This window comes from Microtus oregoni, unplaced genomic scaffold (assembly GCF_018167655.1).
Source record: "Microtus oregoni isolate MIOR12 unplaced genomic scaffold, Mior012 000000F_ref0000247, whole genome shotgun sequence".
In the NCBI taxonomy this organism is placed as follows: Eukaryota; Metazoa; Chordata; class Mammalia; order Rodentia; family Cricetidae; genus Microtus; species Microtus oregoni.
Window position 1 is genome coordinate 55571333 of NW_024543059.1, and position 24483 is coordinate 55595815.

Consider the following 24483-nt stretch of genomic DNA (forward strand, 5'->3'; position numbering starts at 1 on the left):
TTTTGGTTTATAGGATGATATCCATGTATATTTTATACATAGTCATTTATAGTTCTCCGTTTCTATGCTGGTCCCTTTTAATCATCAGAGAGAAGCAACCACATTTCCATTCAGTTGTTTGCCCCACCACTAGACCTGGAGAGCATGTGACCCCTTTCTCTTACTTCACATTTTCCCTTGCCTTTTCTTTCTCTTCTTTTTTCTTTTTCCTCTTTGCCTTCTTCCTTTCTTCCTTTCTTCCCTTCCTTCCTTCCTTCCTTCCTTCCTTCCTTCCTTCGTTTTCTCCTTTCTCTTTTGTCATGTTCTATTTTGAGACAGGACCTTCTTCTTTAGTCCAGGCTGATCTGAAACTGCTCTGTAGCTGAGGATGACTATGGGGCCCTGATATTCCTCTAATCATGTCTCAAATAGTAAGATGAGAGCAATGCACCGGTTTGCCTAGATGTATCTCTCTGTTTGTAGAAGAGCTGACGTTTCTGTGTGTTCCCCCTTTTTCGTTTTTAGAAATACTGCATGATAACTCATTTCCTTCTCTCCTATTTTGCACTCTAGGAAGCATGAAGACCACAGGAAACCCTAATCACAAGTGGGTGGTGGTTTCTGTGCTCACATATCTTTTCCAACTATGAGACAGTGAGCTCATAAAAGTGTGTTCACCATGCCCTACTCTTCTTGGGTGACCACCATCTTTCCTTAACACTGGTAGCAAAAACAAAAAGTTCTAGAAACATGCACTCCATTGTGGCCAAGGACTTTTAGCTGTGAACTATCTATATTGAGACATTTGCTGCCCTAGTGTCTACAAAAAAAAAAAATTGACTGCTACACAGTTTCTTTGAATTTACCATTGAGCAAGAAACTATTCTGTGGCAGGAGGAAACGTTTCAGTGGAACTGTGTTATATCATTGCACTATCAATATATGCACGTGTCAGATATGCAGAGTCAGGATGACTAGAATTAACTAATTCACTTTGATGTAGTAATTAGTGCTCTGGGACATTTCATAAGACACAATAACTAGAATGTTTTGTTTCTGAAGAACCCCGCCTTCTGGTTAATCTGGGAAAGATCAGTTTGCTAGGACTGCAAAGAGGTGAACCAATCTGCTCACTCCAAACTAGAACAAGGTGATGGCATTTATTTACACTTTGGAAAGTTTTCAGAATTCAGTTTTAGATCGTCCATGCAGAGTCTGAATAATCCACTCTGAGGAATCTCTCTCCATTTATAAGTAGCTTTAAAACATGACTTCAGAGAAAAATACTACCCCATCTTGCTCTGGAGAAACATGGCCTCTTTCTTCCTGCTTTCAGCATAATTCCTAAATTTCCATGTTTCTTCTAAGCATGGAGAATTATTGTTTACCAAACATTCACTTGCTTTGTTGAGAAGATAATAGTAGAACAGAATACGTAAAATGTCTTCACACAAAATACTCATATAAAAACCACCAATGACGCTGTAGGAATAGGAAACCACTTGACCTGTATTATGACATGGACTATAATGCTGGAGCTGCAATAAATTATATTAGATCAAATAACTGAGGTAGATATAGAGACAGTTGTTTAAAAATATTTGCTTGATTAATTCTGAGAATAATAAACAATTATCCATGGTCAGAAAGAAGCATAATTTTTAATATACTTGATTTTTACCCATATCACTAGCAAGGTGAGCTTGTATATGAAGCCATTGCTGCTTAGCAGGTCCCTCACGATCATAAAAGATTCAAGAGAAAGGAGAGAAAAAGGAAAACAGAGGGTAGTTTATGGCCAAATCATATGGGACAAAGTTGTCCAAAATATTGTCACAGCTGTTGCTTTAACAATTCGTCCTGTTCTTGCATCTTGTCAGACCTCCCTGACTCATTGACAGACTGTTATATTCAGAATGGCTACCGCAAACTTTCAGCACTCAGAAGGGCTCACGAGACATATAAAAATGTCTTTATTCAGAATGGAACATATAATACCTGCCAAATTTGTAGGTTTGAAACCACTTTCAATGAGAATTAAAAGGCCTTCTTCCTTCTTGAAATAGGACTATCAATAGTTGACTTGTCGGCTTGTGAGAAGTAGTGGTTTCTTGTCTCTGATGTTGCAATTTAGTTTTAAATCACTTTGTGATGACAGGGTACATAAAGACGGCAAAACTCTAAAGATGACGGTCTAATTTTCAAAGATGACCGATCATCGATAAAAGATTAAATAACGTAAACATTTGAAATGCTAGATTATCAAGTGGTTGGCACACTTTCAGTGTTTCAGGAAGCAGAGACACTCCCGAGAAGACAGATGATTCATCTGCCATCCTTATTTTACACTATGCAAAATCCTATCCTTCCCCAAATGAATAGAAATTGCTTTTCACTTATAAGTTATGTATTTTTCTCCACCCTAATTCAATATGTTAAATGGTACCAAATGACAGGCCCAAATGTTCATGATCAGTTTTTACAAAGCAGAATTTCTGATTTTGGAAGTTTCTTCTCTTCCATAGCTGACCCCTGAGTTCTAATAGCAGCTGTTATATACATACAAGAATGATTAGACACGCCGGTCCTATGAAGCTCCAGATAAAGTTGTTCTCAGTGCTCAGCCAGCATCTGAAAAGTGAGAGATAAAATCAGTGATCATGTTGTACGGACTACAGCAAAACAGCATTCTCAAAGATATGCCGAGTCCCCAAGAGTGTCTTTCAAATGCTCACAGTCCGTTTTACTTACACTTTGGTGGTACCATAATACTTGTATCCTAAGGACGCTGAGAACCCAACAACTACAGCTGGGCTGAGATAGCCGAAGATATAAAAGTTCTTGTGCAGAAACCCTTTGTTGTAGATTAGCCCCACAACGATAAGATACAGGTGTATGCCTTCGATGCACATCCAGGCGAAGGCAGCTAGGAAGAAGTAATGAAGCAGGCCGGCGATGATAGAGCAGACCAGCTGGAATGTGACAGAAGGAACTGTGAGCAACATTTCCCTCCGAATTATCACAGCATCTCAACTTTCTTCATGAATGTGCCACTTTACCTCATGACCGATCACACGAAAATATTCCTGTCTCCCCAGTCCTGCTTCTAAGATGTGCTACTTGTCTCCGATCTAAAAGCACTGCACTTCATCAATGGAAGTGTCAACAGACCTGGGATTAGCTATTGACTTGTCCAGAGATTCGTCATTGCTGTGCATTGATGTTCTAGGATAAATTGGGGAACCTTCACATCTAAACTATCTGTTTCTCGGTGGCCATGTGATGGTTTAAACTGACGTCTGTCTGGAGATAATTCTCCTTTCCATTTTAATGAAGTCCAAAGAAACAGCTGATACCATGCAAATGGGAACTCACTGATTCTGGACTGACAGCTGGGGAACCTGCATAAGATCCATCCATGCCCTCTGGGTAACAGTTGTGTGGCTTGGGCAGTTTGTGGGTCATTAGCAGTGGAACCAGTATTTATCCGTAGTGCATGGGCTCTTTGGAGTCTATTCCCTATGGAGGTATACCTTGCTCAGCCTAGATGCAGGGGGGAGGGCCTTGATCCTACCTGGAAGTGTTGTGACAGACTTTGTTGACTCCCCATGGAAGGTTTTCCTTGCTGAAGAATCAATGGGAGTAGTGGGGAGAAGGTGAAAGGAGCAAGAGTATGGGAGGGAGAGGGAACTGGGATTGCTATGTAAAATAAGATTGTTAAAAAACAAACAAACAAAGAAAGAAAAATAAAACACTGGGTCTTGCAGCCTACAATGCAATGTGTGGTTGCCAGTGCCCAAGGTGGCTCACAACCATCTGTAACTATAATTCCAAGAGATCCAATAGCATTTTCTGAATTCCTTGGGCACAAGGCATGCAACTGGTATACATACATTCATGTAGGTAAAGCAATCATAAAGTAAATAAAAATAAAAAAAGTTAAAGCAGTATAATTCTGGCTGGTGCTGTGGTGTGAACTTCAGTGTTATTCACACCCCAAAATAGGGCTGGGGCTACTGCCATCCCCCGGGTTACAGACATCCTAGTTGCTTAGAGACCAAGAAGGGTTCTTGTGATCAGTAAAAGATTCCTCAAAGGACTCCATGGCAACCATGATGCCTTTGAAGTGCACTGTTCTTCCTTTTTTCCTCCACTTAAAGTCAGACCTTGTCTGCCGGCTCTGCCAGTCTGAAAATCCAATTTTCTTTCATGAGTACAGCTTTTAACAAATGTGTTACATGTCTAACTCCACTCTAGGACCTGCTTCTGTGCAGAATCTGGTTGATGAAATACGGAAGTCTTTGGTGAGGACCCAGTTCACTTCAGCTGTTTTGTGCTTACTCTCAATCCTAAAACAAACTTTGTTTCCACTTTTATTTAATCCTTGCTTATTGTCCATACAAAACCAGGTGTTTCTGTGGTATAAAATTTTGGTTTTCCCAATAATTCACATAGTGAAGGATTTTTTTTCATTTAATAAATTTTATGAGTATGTTGTTTAGATATATTAGCATTATAAAAACCTAGAAAAGCTAAGCAATTATCTGACATGTCTGACACTCTATGACCTTTGTTACAGTTCATGTCTATGTGACTTGTTAGTTTGATAATACTAGAGAAAATGAGAAGAAAGAATGGGGGGGCATGTTGCATACCTTGTTTGTGTTGATGTTGATCCCCACAAGGAAAACCAGTTCTGCCAGGAAGAGGCTGCAGCAGAGGTTCTTGTGAATTGTGGTTCTGGTGCTTTGAATCTCGCTGAAGAACCAGAAGGTGAAAATGCACATGGCGAGACAAACCAATGAGATGATGATCCCGAGCTGAGTGATCCTTGTCAGGATGTTATAATCTTTAATCCCCTACGGGCAAATAATAACAGCGCTGTTAAGAGGAAGACTGAGTGACTCAACAAAGGGACCACAATTCCTAATGAACTTCTCAGGGAAGCATTAATCAAAACGCTCATAAAATGTAAAAATAAAAATGTACATTTAGATGAGAAAAACTTGCACTTGGTATCCAGAGAACTCCGATATAAATCATGTAGCGGGCTAACAGTGCTATAATTAGTGATTTCTTTTCCTCTAAGCATAGTATATATTAGTACATGCCTGAATAATGTTATCGCCATCAGTTGCATGATATTGGAAAGGTAATTCATCATTGTAATGGGAAAATGGTTAATTAAAGCAGATTTATCAGTGGTAAGTCCAAGGCTTATGTCTATGAGGTGATTCATCTAAAACACATTAAACAAAGGTAAAAGAGAAACGGAATAAGTTAGAGATCAAAATAGTGTATTTGGCACTGGAACGGAAATGAGTGGTTAATTTTTACATGAAGATTAGAAGTTTTTCCTCCTTAACACTCTGGAAATTTCATCTTTATAATTGACACTACTTTAAACAAATGTATTTTGACACTTAATAAACTTCATGGATTATATGTATTAATGGAAGCAAATCAATGACCCGATGAAAAATACGTATTACAAATATATTTACCTTAATTTTTTATGTTTGAAAAACTTTGTGGTTTTATGTTCTTAAAGATATATTGAATAAAAAAGTGCCAAATTTTTATCAGGTATCAAAATGACCCCATTATCAAGGGAAAGGTCTCTAGATACCATGGCACTAAAATGTGGGTAACTATAGAAATATGCAAGATCCAGAGCAATGGAAAGATATTACCTTTAACAAGCAACATAATAGATGTTATGGACCATACAAGTCCTTGATAGGAAATAAACTGAAAATTCCTTATTATGCATATCCTAGAAGAGAAGGAAAGAAACAAAGACAAAACCAAACTAAAAGAAAATAAAAACCCAAGGTTTTCAATTCCAGTAAACCTACAGTTGGCTCCCACTAAAATATAAAAGGATCATTCTTTTTGAATATGTGAGGTAGGAAGAAAAAGAGTAAGGACAATGAAGGATGATGGGCAGCTTTGTGAACACACAGCCCAAACTTGGCTTACAATGGAGGTACTGGAAGACATCAGAATTGCAAAGTGTGTCAGGTGACTACAGCGGCATGAGGTGTGGGTGTCATTTGAGTATGTCCGTTCACAGCCCTCAGAAGACCAGCTGCCATTCCTCATGTCATTGGCCGAGTAGTTCCAAAAGGCACACTGTGTCCTGTACTTATCTGACACCTGAAAAATAGACATCCACCCATGAGACAATATCTGTCAGCCCAGCTTTCGTTGTATTTAAAACATCACTGATAGAATTAGCACCATGCTTAACATGTAAACACATCAATGCTGATACATGACACCTGTTCTTTTGTAATAGATTTGAAATTTATATTGCAGCAATGTTACGTATTTTTTCAATTTTGTAGAGTGACAATTTTTAATAAGTGAGATCATGTATATTTCATACAAAAAGTATGTTTTTATTCAGCAAATGCTTACTTTTTTATTGAACATTTGTCAATTATATGCTAAAAAAGACAATATTGACCAAAACACTGTGTGTTTACTGTTGATCTTACATTCTACTTGTAAATAAAAAAATTATGAAGTGAGAAAAGCAAATGGGAACGAAGAAGAAAATGTGATGGAAAAATTGAAGAGACTTTTCCTAGTTCATGATGTCTAGTTATGTGGGTACATCATGTGTGTGTGTGTGTGTGTGTGTGTGTGTGTTAACATGACAGAGCATGTTAACCATGCAGAAATTAGAAGACAACTTACAAGGGCTGTTTTTTCCTTCTGTGATGTCCATATGGTTCTGAAGGATAAATTCAGGGTTGCCAAGCTTTGTTCATTGAACCATTTCACAAGCTCTTAACAATGGCAATGGGTTTTTGATCCTACTGCATGTACTGGCTTTGGGGGAGCCTAGGCAGTTTGGATGCTCACCTTACTAAACCTGGATGGAGGTGGGCGGTCCTTGGGCTTCCCACAGGTCAGGGAACCCTGATTGCTCTTGAGCGGATGAGGGAGAGGGACTTGATCAGGGGAGGGTGAGGGAAATGGGAGGCGGTGGCAGGGAGGAGGCAGAAATCCTTAATAAATAAATAAATTTAAAAAAATAACATTGTTACATCCTTAAAGCTATGGGCTTAGAAACTGCCAAAATTAATAATGTACTTAAAACAAAACAAAAGGATAGTTTCATCTTAGAATATTAAACACGTGACTCATTGGCATTGACAAGAAGCTTTGAGAAGAACTATGAATGCAAAATTCTTTTTTAAGAAACACTAGTTGAGTGTTGGAGTTGTAGTGGTAGAGCACAAACACTGAACAGGAAAACATGGGTTCTATACTTATACTGTAAAAGAAGCATCAAAACTATGTTATCTGCTTTGTTTAATTTTCAATATGCTTTCTCTCTGTAACTTACATATAATTAAAGTAATGCCGCCAACGCTTATTCCAATTCACTGAATGCACAACCGTCTTAACTAACTCCAGAAAACTTACCTTTCCATGACTTAATGTGAATGTAATTTTCTCAAGTTCATACAGTGTGGGTGGATTTGAGCTAATTGAGGCAGAAATCACTGAAGAAATGACTTTTTCCTTTTCTTCAGAATTATCATCATCTTGAGAGTCCGGGAAGAAGTCACCAGATGGGGAAAGCAAGGGGCCAACATTCTTATAGCACAGGAATGCAACTACGACACTGCCTGCCAATCAAAGAAATGTAGTCGGTGGGCTCACAAATCAAAGTGCATTAAAGCTCTTAACACACAGAGACCGAGTAGACGACAGGTGTACTCCACAGAAATCATGAAAACCCTGACTGGAATGCGAAGTCCAACATCCGTGTATGCATTATCAGATTACATTCATGTCTTACATTTGACCTCTGAACTTTTACGGCATCACCTTTTCATAAACTTTGGTTGGACGAAAAGTATTTCTAGATGAATTGAGAGCCTGATCCTAAGAGAGAACCAGAATTTGAGACATGTTCACCCCCAAAGAAGCAAGCTTTAATTCTTCTACCAATGAATGGGACTAAAGAGGGCTGAGAACTGGTTAAGCGGTGACACGCCTCTGAGGTGAGCCCTGTAATCACTGCAGTGCTGCCTCCGAATGTCGAACACTTCCGTTCTGTGGAGTCAGACTCCTTAGCACTGTTGAAATGCAGTACCAGAATACAACCCACTGCTGAAGAATCACAAACAGAAGCACTGATCTTGTATTGAGAAAGCACTGTGCTCACAGAACTGGGTTCCTCCACACCACACTGAAAAGTGGCATTCCTTCCACATAGTCATGGGAGGTCTAGCTTCCAAATTACATTACTGTTCATTTTAATTATTACAAGGCCTTCTTTAACTAGAGACATCACATGGTCTTTCTTTGACCTACTAGCTAGCTTGAAAGACATCTATCCATGAAACATATAGGTATTAATCCACGTGGTGATCAAACTCTCTTGTCAACGCCTGCAGAAGAGGGAACCTCAGCTGATGAAATGCTTTGACTAGATTCACCCATGAGCATGTCTTTGAGGCATTTTCTTGAATGCTAATTAACGCAGGATGGACCATCCCATGGTGGGCGGTGCTGTCACCGGTGGATTATGTCTGGGCTGTATGAGGAAGGCAGCTACACAGAAGCCTGAGAAGGGGCCAATAGGCAGAGTTCCTCCATGGTTTCTGCTTTGCTATTGTCACCAGGTTTTCTCTTGGCTTCTCTTCATGATGGACTATAATCTGTCAGTCAAATCAACTCTTTTCTCATCCCAGTTACTTTTGGCCAGTATCACAGCATCCTACCCAGAGCCATCTGATGTATTTGGGCTAGTGATAGCGAGACTTTTAGAAACGAGTATGATGCTAATGTTTTCTGTCAGTTGACCAAGGCTTGGAGGAAGAACTGAAAATTTCAGGAAGCATGAAGTCCACTTAGAGGGATGGTTACTTCCTAGGGGTCGTAGTGAGAAGTGGACCCAATTCACATGAAAATCTAGTTAAAAAAACATCATTAAACTATTTTTATTAATTACTGATATCTAAAATCATATTTCAAAAGCATCAGTTTGTGATTTTGGATAAGGGGTGTCATAGAAATCCCCTAAATCCTCATGGCATGTCCCATGTCCTTAATGAATACCTTTCAGCTTTTTCCTGGCATTTTTAACCTTTCCAGTTTCTTGTTGTTTTTACAATTAATTGACGTTGAACTTCCTTATCAGTTGTAATCTTGAGTGTGAAATGTTCCCTAATCAATTGTGCTTGGTCTCTAGCTGGTCGGGGTATTTTGACTGCTAGAGAGCATTTAGGAGATGCTCTCTGCCTTGGAAGAAGTAGCTTGCTAGGCCTGGAGCTTTAAAGGTTACTGTTACTCCCAGTTCCACCCTGCTTTCTCTACTTCATGGTCTTTGGGATGTATGAAATTTCCCATCTACTCTGCTTCTCTGCCATGAACCCTTCCATCCCTACTTCCTCCCTTGCCCCCAAGATGGGCTGACTCAGAATGGACCATCCCAAACTGTAAGCCAAATAAACCTTGCCTCTTGGAAGTTTCCCTGGCAGATATTCTGTAACTAATGAAACAAATCTGTACTTTCTACTAAAATATAAGGCTCACTCACCAACTAAAGGAATTGCAGATGTGGACTATTTGAAAAAAGACTATAACATTTCATACTGAATTCCATCTGCTCTCATTTTTTTGCTTATGATGTTTTTGCTTTTTTTTTATCATGTACTCTTTCTATATTCTGTTAGCATTAGCATATCTTTTTTCTAAGAACAAAAAACAGTACTTCATTCAATGTCTAGAACAAATGTGTATTCATTTAGCGCAAATGACTGTGTTAAAGTTCTGAAGATATTATTTTAAGATATATATATATATTCACTTGTTAATAGCTATTGTTAGTAGTATAATATATATATATATATATATATATGCACTTGTTAGTAGCTATTTTCCCTCTTTCTTTCTTTTTCCTGTTGGAATACTAGCAGTCAATTTTACCCCAGCAATGCAATCATGCTTTGCAACCTAGATTACTAGTAAACCATCTGGGCGAAAAAGTTAAGATTTTTCTGAATGTTAAATTTCAAGATTAAGTTTCCAATATACACCATACTGTGAACTTCTTAGAGACCCTTGTCCCAAATGGCTTCATGCTCTGGTTTTCTTTTCTTTTTTTTTTTTGAGTATTCTAAATTATCTCAGCAGGACATTTTTCAGGAGTTTGTTTGGGCATCTGATTATTATCCCAATTTTACAAATACTTCGAAGAAAATAGGTAGAATTCCTTAGTAGTCCATTATGCCTTTATCGCAAAGCTATGATTCAGAGTACTGAGCCTTGTCTTGTCACCCTGCCACAAACCTACCACAGTTCTGAATTTAGCTCACAAAACAGTATAAAGTTATCTGTGCCGACGATCCCTCTGCATTCCTATTGACGGCATCTTGTGTCTTTCCTAATGAATTTTACAAGCAAAATCTCACTCAGACGTTACTGGAAGGTGAGATCAGTTTGCACATTCGCCCTTTCTTTTAAGATTCAACCTTGAGGAAAAGACGTTTTATCATTCTGCTGTATTGAGATCTGATATTATCATCTCTTTCAACTGTCCATTTGTGTGTGCCACCATTAAACATAACAAATCTACCATACAATCAGCCAGCATTGCTCTGAGATTTTAATTCTGTGACAGTTTCAACATTTGTCACCATAATAGGTATTTTCAATGCGTTTTCTACAACTTCTAAACACTATTCAAATTGTCTTTCAAATTTCAATTGTTTCCCAGGTTCTGTGGATACGTTCATAAATATTATATGTATGCTTTGTTGATTACAGTATGGTTTAGTAGCACATGAGCAAAGGGTTCAGTGGCAATACATCTTGGTTATTTTTCATTTGTTTTGTAACTATGTGTTTCTCACTTTGATCCGAAAATAAATAATGGTGAGGATAAAGAATAGAGAAAAAAATTACTAAGCGGTAGAAAACAAAATGAAATGAAGCAAAATTGAGAATAATAATATCATGGGGTTAGCTTTTAGGATGGTCATTAAAATAAATTCTAGCTGTTCATAAAGCTGTTTCTGTATGTATTTAGAGTTTTCATCTATATTTATGATTATCCATCCACTCCTTGTGAAAAGGTTCCAATTCATGTTTACCCTCACAACTGTCTTCACCTATGAGAGAACAACCACATGCATGATAGGGAGAATTTTCTGGGCACATTACTTCAAGATGTGATGATTGGTAACATACATTAAAACAGTTACCACGTGCTTGACTCCAGTTAGGTGACAAGGAAAAGCTTGTTGAACTGATTTCTTTATTAACTTCTTCTCTTCTTGTAATTCTCTAAACTATTTGCTGATAAACATGAAGACAAATCCATTAACTTTGCACCTTAGTTCCATTATCTACCAAATGAGATTGTTAAATTAGATAACCACTAAACTGCCTGCTACTAGAATTCTGTCTCAAGTTTTTTAAAAGTTTTATTTGACTTAGAGTTTACTATACAAAAGCCAAGGAATGATAAATACAAAGAGAAGTCTAAGCCTAAGCTGTAACTGAGCACTTAAAAAAAATATGTCCCTTCATGAAACCACAAATTTGGTTTCATGATGAAGAATCAAGATATTATTGGTTAAATTTTTCCTCACATAGTCATGTCAGAATCTCAAGTTTCAAGATGGATATTCTGCATATGAACTTAAAATATTTCTATAGGAAATTACATTATAACCCTGACACAGCCAAGTGCATATTAGTATTTGTTAGAACTACATGAATATGCATAAGATGTTAAAGTCCTACCAGTGGAGTCGTATGGAGTTTTTCTCTTTGGGAATATTCTTACATAGCCTCCGTCCACATCCATGTGGGGATGAGCATGCTTCATGTGATTTGAATCAAAAACTAAAACCTTGAGAGCTGAAATGGTACCGTGGGAAAAAAGAAATATTATAAAATTAGTTTAACCTGTGTAATTTTTATATGTAGAGACAATTGCATTGAATACTACTTCATTTAAACTTTTGGTAATATACTACATAATATAAAAACTGAGCAAACTCAGATATTTTGTTTGATTTTTCTTTTCCTGCCTGGTTGAACTCATGGTTTAGTCTTGAATGGGTTAAAATAAAAACTAAAATCTCTACACCTGCAGATGCATCCACACATCATTCCTAGAGCAGTATCTTAGACACTGTCTTTTGTCTAACCACCCACAGTCTACAGGCTACACTCACCCAGGAAAGCTACGACTACGGCATCATACGAAATAGCAAACTTAGTTAAAACCTTAAGATTTTTTTGAGATTATTTTTACTCCAGTGTGAACTTCATAGATGACAAGGTCTTCCCTCAATGTCAAAATTGGACGTGTCTGTTAGACTATTTGTAATTTAAATGCAACTTACTGTCTAAAGATTGGGAGGATTAAATGTTTGAGTAATAATTCCCTTTTGGGGTACATTAGCACTTCTTTTATGCACAAACATAGAAATGTAGTGTGCCTACATATTAATTATCATTTTCACTTTTAATTTGGGTAACTGGTGAATATCAATGAGATAATCATTATGTCAATATGCTATCGCATAGTGGGATATTAGTCAGACATCAATACAAACACATGTAATGATTGCTTAATAAAACATACTTTGCTTTTTCAGAAAAATTTTATAACCATCCGCAACTTTATACATAATTTTAAGTTTTTTTTTCCCAGTAAACTGCATGAAGCAGGAACCCCTCCTTTATTATTGTAATGGCCACATGTTACCATAATGAGAAATTTAAACATACTATACCCATAATTTCTGATGTAAATATTATAGTTTAAGGTCAGGTGCTCATGGGGTGAGTATGACAAGGGAATGTTATCTTCTGCAAACTTTCACGCTACACAGTTGATGAACAGAAAAAACGGGGCAACGTAAGACAGAGGGAGCATCTATGTAGTCAGCCTTTCCTAGCGTAGCTCTTCATTCATATTGCTCTGGTAATATGAACCGCCATTCATTTCTGCATTGACAAAACTGTGTACAATTTCGTAGTAGTTAAAGAACCACACCTTTACTGCCTTTTTTGGTAAACACTGCTGCTTTGAAGCGAACCATTTACCTTCACACCTTACCCACATCAGTAGTGTTCATATCAAACTGAGTGGCCTTTGGGAAGTTCTGAGAGATTCCTAAGGTGACAAGCTCAGCAGTGTGCAAGAGTTTTGTGAGATGAAGTCGTCTATGATTTGTAGGCAATTGGTCCCAAATTTTAAATGTGCTCTTTTGAACAAAATTATTGATGGTTTTTACAAATTCCTATTTAAGGAAAAAACATGCCTTTAAAAATATTGTAATATCACACTGAACAGAAGTATAGGAAACAATCTAAAGATTAGCTACACTATAGATTTAAACATACTCACAATAAGAGTTGAATTGAAACGATCATCCTTGGATGAAGTGGTGCTGTTCATGTAGCCTAGTAATGGGGATGATTCAGCAAGTACCTCTATGTATGTGATTATATCCACGGATGAGAGCTCACCCTCAGAATTTCTATAGATTTCCTGTAGTAAAGCCTTCTGTTCCTTTATGGGTTCAATCTGAGGGAAAAAAAAGAGATCAGAAAAAGAGAATCAGATTTCTGTGGGAGAATTTTCAGAATAAGATTTATGGGGTTGGGAATATGGTTCAGTGAGGAAAACATTTGACATTTAAGTTTGAGGACCAGCCTTCAGATATACAGAATCTGTTTAAAAATACTGCTTTTGGCAGTCGACCTGTAATCCCAGTGATTTTCAGGAAGAGACAGACGATTCCTGGGGCAAACTATCTAGCTAGTCTAGTCTGTGATCACTGGGAGAGAGAGAGAGGCAGAAAGAGAGAGGGAGAGAGAGAGAGGGAGAGAGAGAGAGGGAGAGAGAGAGAGAGAGAGAGAGACTCCATAACTGAGGAAAAAGTGATTGAGGAGGTCATTCAACATCAGCATCTGGATTCCACGTGCACATGGAAGTCACATATATGAACACACATACAAGCAACTGGAAAGGCTTTATTATACTTCAGAAACACACAGAGCATATTTGAATGGATAATTTAAAGAGTAATTTTGAAAATATCTTCCTAAGATATAATATAAAATTATATCCTAGCCAGAGAACCTACTCAATATTTAAATCTATTAGTTCATATAAGTCTTGATATCATAAGTCAGAAATTTTGATTCAATAACCTGAATCAGATTGTTTTCCACCGAAGCGTTCCTTGGTAAATGATGAAATGGAAACACGCCTTGGCTGAAAGTTCTCTCCTCAGAGTTTGATTCCCCCATTCAATCACAGAACAACAATTTTATGAATGTCCTACTTTACTTGGTCTTTGAAGTGTTCACTTTGAAGTGCAAAATCTAGTTGCATTTCACTGAATCTCCTTAGAATGTGGGACTGGGATTGAGCCAATGTGTGTTTTTATCATTTTACTCAACAACTTCTTTTTATGTTGAAAATAATTTTCAGTATGCCAAGTAATGAAAAAAATAACACAATTTGAGGAGGATAAACTCTTCCACAATGCTTTGGAATGTTTCAAATTAACCCTAGATGCATTGTAAATAATACTTGGAGGCAAAGAATTTCAGTTCTACATGGGGTTCAGCTGTTGATGCTTTCAAATAGGACTTCGGTAGTTCTCACTGAGATCAAAATGTCAGCGTAAAATATATTTCAACCTAAAGTGTCTACTTACTCTTTTTAAGGTTTTATTAATGTTTGCAGCAATGCAGGCATGCTCTAAGTGGCAATTTGAATTCACACTTTCTGTTGAAAAAGAAAACACATTTCACAGTGAGTATACAAACCATTGTATCCTAAGGTGATTGTGCTGACTTGAATGATTTTGTGCACTTAAACATTAAAAGTGTTCTTTAACACTTGAGATTCCATCGCAGCTCCAGAATGTATCATGTGCCATGGAAGATGGAAGAACGTAGTCTAAGGAAGAGGGAACGATGTGAACTACATTAAACATGCTGCTTCCCCCTCCCACTAAGTGAAACAATGCCCCTTTCTTAATTTATTTTGCCAGTCTTAGTGAATCCTGGCACAGAGCTGGGAAATGTAGCTCTTCAATACTTCAAAATGTGTAGTAAGTATTTTATATACTTTAAGAACGAAGGTTCTAAATCACCTTGGCAGTAAGAGCCGTCATTAGGTGTGAAGGGCGACTTCCCCGTGGAGGTCTGATAACCTTCCCTGCAGAAGCAGTTAAATCCTCCGTTTACATTTTCACATATGGCGTGGTCACCGCAGACAGCCGACTCACTGCATTCATCTATATCTGCAAATACATCAAAAAGTAATCTCTTAAATTACTGTTCTTCTACTTGCTTGTTTCCTGATAACAATATGGCATACAGTTAGTGATTTCCTATGAAGTGATACAGGGAAGCAAGGGAAATCCCACCGTTTGGGGAAACAGAACAAACGTGGCTGCATGCATTTCCTAACTCAGATTTGGCCAATCCATTCTGACAGAGCATTGAAAATGTTATTCATGGGCCACACTCTCAGATTGTTTTCTGAGTAGCATGATTTGTCAACAAGATCAGTAAATCTATTCCCATCATCTAAGATGTACCAGTTATTCTAATTTAATAAAGACCCATTTTTCAAAGTGCACTTAAAATTATTTGCCTGCTAGTCTTAGGCTAAACGGATGATAACTCTGTTTAAAGTGATCTGGAGATGAAGATGGGCTCACTTTCACGTCAAAGCTTCATCTCTGTGTGTGATTTAACCGAAAACTAGGGTCCAGGACATTATGTTCTCCAACTCTCTTAAGATTTATCATGATTGATTACTTTTGTTCATATTACATTTGGATGATGATTCTAATATACAATCATAGTTGAGTATGGATGAAGAAATAAATTGTGGAGAATTAAGTCTGAGATTTTCAGTAGCTATATATTGACAGTGTAATAAAGGTGCTGGGTTTTTAGGCTCACATCATTTTTATTCTTAATTTAAAATTTTACACACTGCAATGAAATGTGCCTTAAAGTTATAAATACAATATAAATCCACTGCCAGGTTGGGGAATGATTCCAAGGAACTGACTAGTCTAGATCATTACCTCAAATTAATGCAAAGGTTGTGTGTGTGTGTGTGTGTGTGTGTGTGTGTAGCCAGTTCTGGCATCTTAGAAACACTTTCTATTAGATTAATGAATGAACCTGAAATTTTAATTTATGGTTCGATTATGAAAATAACAAGATGGCATGGTACCATTTCCCAGCGTAAAAAGGAAGGGAGCTATTAAAGTCTAATTTAAAATGTCATCAGGCTGTTGTCTCAAATTCAGCTGTTCCTAATTTTTTCACTTAAAAATGCAGTGAAGGCACAGGAAAACACATGACTCAAGCCACGGAACAGAAAGTCAGCACAAAGCCTCTTGCTAGGTTCTTTTTTTTTTTTCCAGACAAAACAAAATTGAAGGGCATTTAATTCAATAATCGGATTGCAATTGCCAAAAATATCACTGCCTTTATTCCAGCAGTGTCCACAACAGCTAAGGGATAAAACCAACCAACCTTGGTATCTAAATCAAAGGAAGGCATAAATAAAATGTAGTTTATCTATCTATCTATCCATCTGTCTGTCTGTCTGTCTGTCTATCTATCTACCTATCATCTACCTACCTATCATTCATCTATCTATCTATCTGTCTATCTATCTATCTATTGTCTATCTATTATCTATCTATCATCTATCTATCTACACATTTACACACACAAATATAAAGAAAAAATTTTCAGTTATATAAAATATGAATCTATGCTATTTGTTTTTTTTTAAATATATATAGTTTTAATGTAGAAATAGACTTACAGAACCACCGTTCCCGCGGAGTCCAGCCTTTGAAAGTGGTATGTCAGTTATTTTAGGCCTTAGCCAAAGTTGGTTGCTTCAACGCTGCTAATATGACTTTGGGTGATTGCCTAGGTAGCTAGTTGTCTCTGTGATTTGTTGCATGTTTTGGAAGTTGTTTTACTGAACTTCCTAATTACCCAGGTAACATTATTTCCCTTCTCAGATCTTCGATGGGGTTGAAGACTATATAAATGTAGTTACTTTCTCTCATGACTTGGCCAAGTTATTTATTATACAAGACCTAAGCTAGTTAGAATAGGATATTTGTACTTATTGTATATAATTTCATAGTAGGTTTAGAACTCTTATTTAAACAAAAGGGGGAGGTGTTACGGGAGGTCCTCCCACTCCTCCAGCCTATCACTGCTGAGATACCAGCCCATTGGGGCGTGGTCTCTCTCCCTTTAAAAAAGCGGCCACTTCCCTCTCCTCTCTCTCTTCTTGCTAGGTTCTTAATGAACTTTATGTTAGCTAGAAAGGTGATGATACTAGATTATAAAGAACATTACCAGAGGGAAAGGCTAGAAAATCATTGTTCTGATGACGTCTACATATCTGTGATGTGTATTGTCTAGAAACCAGGGTGTGCAGCCAGTAAAGGAACACCTCCTCATTTTTTTTTAACTTGTATATATGTTGTTCAAAAACTGTCATATTAATGTGTCAAAAACACATATTAATGCTTACTAGCTGAAAACGGAAAAAGCTATGGAATGTTGACTCCTGCATGGAGGACCCATCCACCCACATTCTCTATCCACACTTTCTAAGCCACAAAGAAGTTTGAAATAATGAGGCAAGGGTGCAGACAGCGTCAATCAAGTGTCTTTTACTCTTGTGTTGAGATAGGGTTCTCACAATGCTGGCCTGGAGCTCACTGTGCAGCCCTTGAATTCATGACAATCTCTCTTTCAGGTTCATCTAAGTTCAGGGGTTTCAGGCCACCATACATGTCACCAAGGAGCCCCCCTCTCCCAGGACCGTTTCAGAAGCATACGCTGCACTCCAGTGGGAAAACAACCTGAACAAGGCTGCGTGCAGACCCACTGAGTATCACAAAGAGAACAAATTATTTCCCGGGAAGGGCAATTAACACATTCTTTGTCTATCATGTTAGAGACTTTGTAGGAATTGATTTCTTAAATGTGCAGCATTATCACGAACCCTATCCAACACCAACCTATGAACAAAATGAAAAGTTCCTCCATAAATTCAGCTCTCTCCATCCTTTCACACAGTGGGTTTAAACACACTTGGTGATTGTACCTTACTATTATATTTTCTTCCCCTATCTCTTCTGTGCTGGTTTGGTTCTATGTTGGTTTGATTTCTCTCTTTCTCTTTTTAAAAGAAAACATTCATTCTCTAAATATTTCACACATTTATACACTATACCTTGATCATACCCATCCCACTCCACTCCTCACCGAGATTCTCCATTATACTCCTCTCCCAACTGTCTCTCCTCTCTCTCTCTCTCTCTCTCTCTCTCTCTCTCTCTCTCTCTCATTCTTTCTGTCTTTCCTTTTTCTCCCTCTCCCATTCTTAATTCTTTTTGCAAATTTTATCCAACTGAATTCAATTAGTGCTGCTATGTCTGTATGAGTGTGGGCCATCCCTTGGCCTCAAACCTATCAGGGGTCAAACTCCTAAAGAAAAGGGACTTCTCCTCCTTCAGCAGCCATAAACTACCAATATCTCCTCAGACATGGATAGGACTTCTGGAGGCACTCCCCAATCCATGGTGGAATTTTAAACTGGCTGAGTTTTGTAGGGGTCTTATGCAGGCAACCATAGCTGCTGTGGGTTTGCACGTGCGAGAGCCCTGCACATGCAGTATTTCAGAGCACTGCAGTGTATCAATTTATCCTTCCATGGCTTCATCACGCTCATAGCTTGGTTAGTCCTCCTCTCATCTTCTTATTTCACTCCATAATCGCTTCCCCAAAACAAGTTACCCTCTCATTACCATTTTGTTTTGTTCTTGATTTTGTTTTGTGATCATTTTTTTTTAAATCTTTGGTTTGTTTAAGCTTGGGATGGGAATGTAGCTCATCGATACTTCACAAATGTGTAGTAAGTATTTTATATAGTTTAAGATTGAAAGATATATCTATATTTATATCTCACCTTGGCAGCAAATTTATCATTAGGTGTGAACTGTGACTTTCCTGTAGTTAAATCCTCCATTGACATTTTTATCTACAGAGTGATTATCGCAGATAGAAAACTCACTGAATTCATCTTTATCTGCAAATATTTTAAAAAGTATTTTATTAATTAGTGTTCAAATGTAAAATCAGGTAAAATCTTGTTTACTTCCTGATTACACTATTGTATATGGTTAATGATGTCATATCAAAAGATACAGAAAGGAGGAAAGCTAACCCCTGGAACTCACTGAGAAGCAACTCCCCAGTCACTGCACCCATGAGGACAAGGACTCCCCTTCCCTCTATAGCCTTCAGCTGCCAACAGCTTCCTAAAGAGGGGCTGGAGCCCAAGAGCCTTTCCTCTGTTCATAACTAAATGTTGATGCCCGTGGTCCTATGCAGCCCCTAAGTAGGGTTATCCAAGTTCGTGGGTGCCATGGCTACTGGAGTCCTTGCTTTATTAATGGATTCCCAGTGCTGTTCCCTCAGATTGCTGCCTTCCCATCATCATGGGCCAAATAAAGCATTTCAGCTCCTGAATTTATTGAATGAAAATATGATGATCTAAGAATGGTAGCAATGGTAGTAGTGTCCTTGGGATGCTAGCACTCATGATTAAGCCCATGCAAAGTTTTTATACTTAGTATCTGCATCTTACGGAATAACATTAATTATCCTATCAAACTAATACTTCTTAAACTTTAGTCTGATTTATACATTTACATCTATGTAGTGTCTAGAGAACATTCTGGCAGCTATTCTGTTTCTAGGGCTCTTACTATCACACACACAAATTGTTAAATATATATTATATGTATTTATGTATATATTTATATGTATGTTGTATATACATAACATTCATATAAATGCAAACACATAGAATGATCACCACTAAAAATGAGGAGGTCATGAAGGTTTGTGGGAGTCAGGTGGTGATGTAAGAGGAGATGGAAAGGAGCAGAGGGAAGGGTGAGAGCAATAGCGATGCGAAGCTCATCCATGATGTTTCAAAAAAAAAGAACAAAAATAAGAAAACATAATTGGGTTTAATATGATAAAAACACATTCTACGCATTGATGAAGATGTCATAATAAAACCTACTATTTTGTGTGCTTGCTATATCTTAACAAAAGTGGAAATGTCCTTTAAAACAAGGAAGAAGTCTGTATTACTGAATTTGATATTGTTGTTCTGGGTGTTACTGGTGCTCAAGCTTAGCACAGTGATGGTCTGTGATGATCCAAATGGAACATCTAAGCATTCAGTAATACTTCGACTGTCCTTGGGACGGCACTCTGTGTTCCTCTCCTACCTAATGCTTTGTAAAAGAAACATCCTATCTCATAATGAGCTGAAGCTGCCATAGAAAAATAAATATGGTTTCTATCTTGTAGCAAGGTCCATGCTAACATTGCCTGCAGTCTCTTATGAGGCACAAATGGCTTAAACCTACTACATTGATTCTATTTTCCTACAGTTACAGGCCTGGGGATGGCTAGGTTTATATCCTAACCCTCTTACACTGTAGCTGTAATACAGTAAACAAAGATGCCTGATGCAGAAGAGGTGCATATATCATAACCTACGAGGGAATGCATTGCAGGTAGCAGTGGTATCAAGGCTACAACTGATACCTGATGTTACAACTGGAAAATCAAATCAGTGATTCTGTTTCTATTTGCAGTGTTGCTAATTGCAAGAACCCCGAGAGTATGTATACAGGGGGATGCAGAGGAACGTGTTGGTAGGTTGTCTTGTCTTGGTAATTAGCAAAGTTGTCTAAGAGAAAAAGAGCACTGGCCTCCATCCTAATGAAAACTAAATTGCTACTATATCTGACTAAGACTGACTGAGAAAGTTTAATAACTGGTCCAATTTCCCTGCTATTTGCAGCTCCTGCCTTTGTTCTAAAAATTCAGTATTGCTCAAAAAAGAGGCACAACCTTTACAACAGCAAATTATCCACTAACTTTAATTTAAAAGTTAAAATACTTAATTTTAATTTAATTTAAAATACTTGTTCCTTGTCTATGACGGGAAAATCCAGTGGCCTTTTTTTTTTACTATAATCTTCTTTCAAAGTGTGATTAGATGATGATTTTAATCATATGTTGTTTATAATACTTATTAATAATGTTGTTTTCTAATGTTGTGTTACAGAATGTAGTAGGCAAATACTTAATTATTGGAATTAATTCACAAAGATAAGATTCAATTTTAATATTGTTTAACTTCAAGGAAATAACCTCCACTACAGTTACATGGACAATCCAGGCTAGGTAGAACATAAAAACACATGTGTGCTATGCTCCTGGGTGAGGGTTAAAGAAAGAAAGGATACTCCCTACTCTTCAGCCTTTAATCATTATGGCTTCTAGGTGCTTAAGTTTTCCCACCTGTGAAACACTGGTCTTGAACTAGTCTTTTAAGGGGTAAACATCTGAAGTTCTGTTTTTCTGTGACTCCAAAGGAAAGAAGAAAACAATACATAGTCCGTTCACCCTACACCTGCCTGAAAAAAAAAATCACCTTACATGTGCGGAGCTGTATTTAAATATGTACTACAGTCAATTTTCCTTAAGCCATGTCTTGCTCTGGATAGAAAACTTTGTTTTCTTTTTATTGATGTTTAATGATGTTTCTATATATTGATGTTTAATGAGCATAATATGTCACATTTAAGAATTAACTGAATTAAAGATCAGAAGCACTACATTAAAAGGTGATAATAATACTAAGAGGGGATAGATTTATGACTCTGTATGAACTCCCTGAGGATTATCAGCGTGAACAATGAAAATTACAATAGAAGCAGAGAAAATGGAAGGAGCTGCGCAATAGCTTTTCAGAAAAGCATAATCCTTATGGACAACAAAATTGGTGAGAAATAACATTTTTCCAGAGAATGAGTTTTTCACTGAATAATCCATCATATGAAACAGGTAAAAAATAGGACTCGGGACTGAGGATTGGGTTTTGATACAGTTATTGTGTTTACAAATCCCTTAAAAGAGTTACAAGGGAGTTAGCTAAGGCTTAGGGTCATTCTGCTACGTCTCAGGAGAATTGAAGATTGGGAGAAGAGATTTTCAATTCCAATGATCACGTCTCTTACATTGTTGACAACCATTCTTCTCTGTGTGTGTATGTGCATGTGTGTGCGTGCATATGCATGCATTGCATGTTTATGCACATGTGTGTGCATTTGTGTCTGTTTTTTCTGGTGTCTGTGAAATAGACCTTCTTTGAACTGAAGAATCTTAAACAATAAACCTGATCCGATGAGAAGATAAATGTCTTCTGGAGACTTGAGGCTACAGAAAACTAGAATACAATTAAATTTTTCTTTAATTACTGTGTTAACTGTTAGGCCTCCCTGCTCTACTCATGTTTCCGGAGTTACACAATCAGTAATTAACTCTTAACAATGAAACTTATTACATGACATTCTAAGGGAATCAGCAGCTGGAACATAGGCTGGAGAAATCCAGTTAGCACTTGAGAAAAACAACATTGTTTTAAATACTTTGTACCCTGGCAGAGTTTGATACGGCACATAGCAGCACAGCACAGCATTCAAACACTGCACCCACTCACATCTCAGGTGAAAACAGTGGCTTTTCTGGCTATAAGACTGTGAGTCTACACTTCTCTCTTTATGTGAAATGTATCCATGTAGAAGAACCTTTCACTCTTCTTGGGCATAAGCTAATACTTTGCCCATGTACATCTTTTTTTTTTTGTTTTTTGTTTTTTGTTTTTTCGAGACAGGGTTTCTCTGTGGCTTTGGAGCCTGTCCTGGAACTAGCTCTGTAGACCAGGCTGGTCTCGAACTCACAGAGATCCGCCAGCCTCTGCCTCCCGAGTGCTGGGATTAAAGGCATGTGCCACCATCGCCCGGCTGCCCATGTACATCTTTTTAATTATTTATATAAATCAATTATTATGCAACTATATATACAGACTCAGAAAGCAGAAATGTGTACATTGCTGTACTTATATAACAGAAACAAAGTCATCTATTTATCTATCATCTATCTATCTATCTATCTATCATCTATCTATCTACCTATCTGCATGCATATAGTCGAAATTAAACTATTTCATGAAAATTAACCGAGAGTAGCTCATAAGTTGCATATGAAGCATCTAAATTAGGTTAAAGGAAAATATTTCGCCCACATTGGGTTTGAGTCAATCGTTTAGTTACTCAAATATTTATGGAGCCATCCAGTTCCCAAATGTGAAGGTCTATATTGGGAAATAAGTAAAAATTAATCAAAAAGTCAGGATCTGTGCCTTCCTGTCAAGAGTTCACATTCTGAAGGTAACTTACCACACAAGCAGATAATTGAGTTTTTATTAAAATAAAAGTTTTCATTTATAGATCTAAATTTGAATCCTGTCACAGAATGTTGGGGGAAGTTTATATTAAACTTTAAAATAAATTGTGTTTCCAGATCAGTTATTGGTGATATAGAAAATGATGAGTATTGAATCCCATGTGGGATTCTGCTACAAAAATAATATGCAAACATGCATAGGCAGAGGCTTCACTAGATCTGAGTTACCAGTCAAAGTCCATGCAATTGAGCCACTTTATATTGCCTAAATGAGTGGTTTCTAAGACAAATTAACATATTAATGTGCTGATTAATTCCAACAAATCCTTATTAATATTGTACAACATAGTCACAGAAAAAGTTGACATCGAATTTTGTATTGTTCTTTGAGGGTAGCTTTGGACATTTGGCTTCTTTGTTATCAAGAACTAGGAAATTAAAATATTTGCTATATCCAAGTATTGCAACTGGATATGTAATGTGGACAAATTCCCCAAAGTTCCTATTCAAATCTTGTTCAATAAAATACCACTTCTCTGAAAGTAACCTCCAGATAGTGGATGGGTAAGAAATTATCTTTCAGAAGTAGTATATAAATATGAATTATGTAAATACCCTTACACTTTGCAGTGTCTCTAACTTTATAATAATTAAACTTTACAGATAAATTTACTTTAGGTGGGTAGACTGCAGAAAAAAAGCTGCTTCTTGGGTCTGAAAGATGACTCAGTGGTTAAGGGTGTGTACAGTTCTTGCAGAGGGCACCCACATCAGCCATCTGTTTCTCAAGTTCCAAAGGGACCTGGCATCCTCATCTGACATCCATGGGCACCCACACTCACACCAACACATGACACTTATGGAAACATGTATGCATATAATAATTTAAAACAATACCACAAATATATGTTAAAAATCCATTTCTCTTGTTTTCTTTTAATACTCGAAATCACAGTTACTTCCAGTGGTTCTATGTTTAATTTATCTCTACATTAATTTATCATATCTAAATATAAATATTTTCACAGATATTCTTAAAATCTCTCATCAACAGTTAATTGGAGAAAATTTTAGAATTAAAAATTATTAATAGGGAGAGGTATTTAG

The 24483-nt window shown here is 37.2% G+C and overlaps 1 protein-coding gene across 2 annotated transcripts in view; it reads right to left on the bottom strand.

Moving 5' to 3' along the window:
* Positions 1–24483, bottom strand: part of Adgrl4 (adhesion G protein-coupled receptor L4) — an 88097-nt gene that overhangs the window by 20520 nt on the left and 43094 nt on the right. For both annotated transcript variants that reach the window (XM_041659676.1, XM_041659686.1), the window contains 10 exons: positions 15135–15284; positions 14694–14764; positions 13373–13552; positions 13082–13265; positions 11755–11871; positions 7420–7625; positions 5962–6138; positions 4635–4838; positions 2731–2951; positions 2544–2610 (listed from right to left, as the gene is read on the bottom strand). In XM_041659676.1, coding sequence (XP_041515610.1) covers positions 2544–2610; positions 2731–2951; positions 4635–4838; positions 5962–6138; positions 7420–7625; positions 11755–11871; positions 13082–13265; positions 13373–13552; positions 14694–14764; positions 15135–15284 — 1577 coding nt within the window. The remainder of the gene's footprint in view (positions 1–2543; positions 2611–2730; positions 2952–4634; positions 4839–5961; positions 6139–7419; positions 7626–11754; positions 11872–13081; positions 13266–13372; positions 13553–14693; positions 14765–15134; positions 15285–24483) is intronic.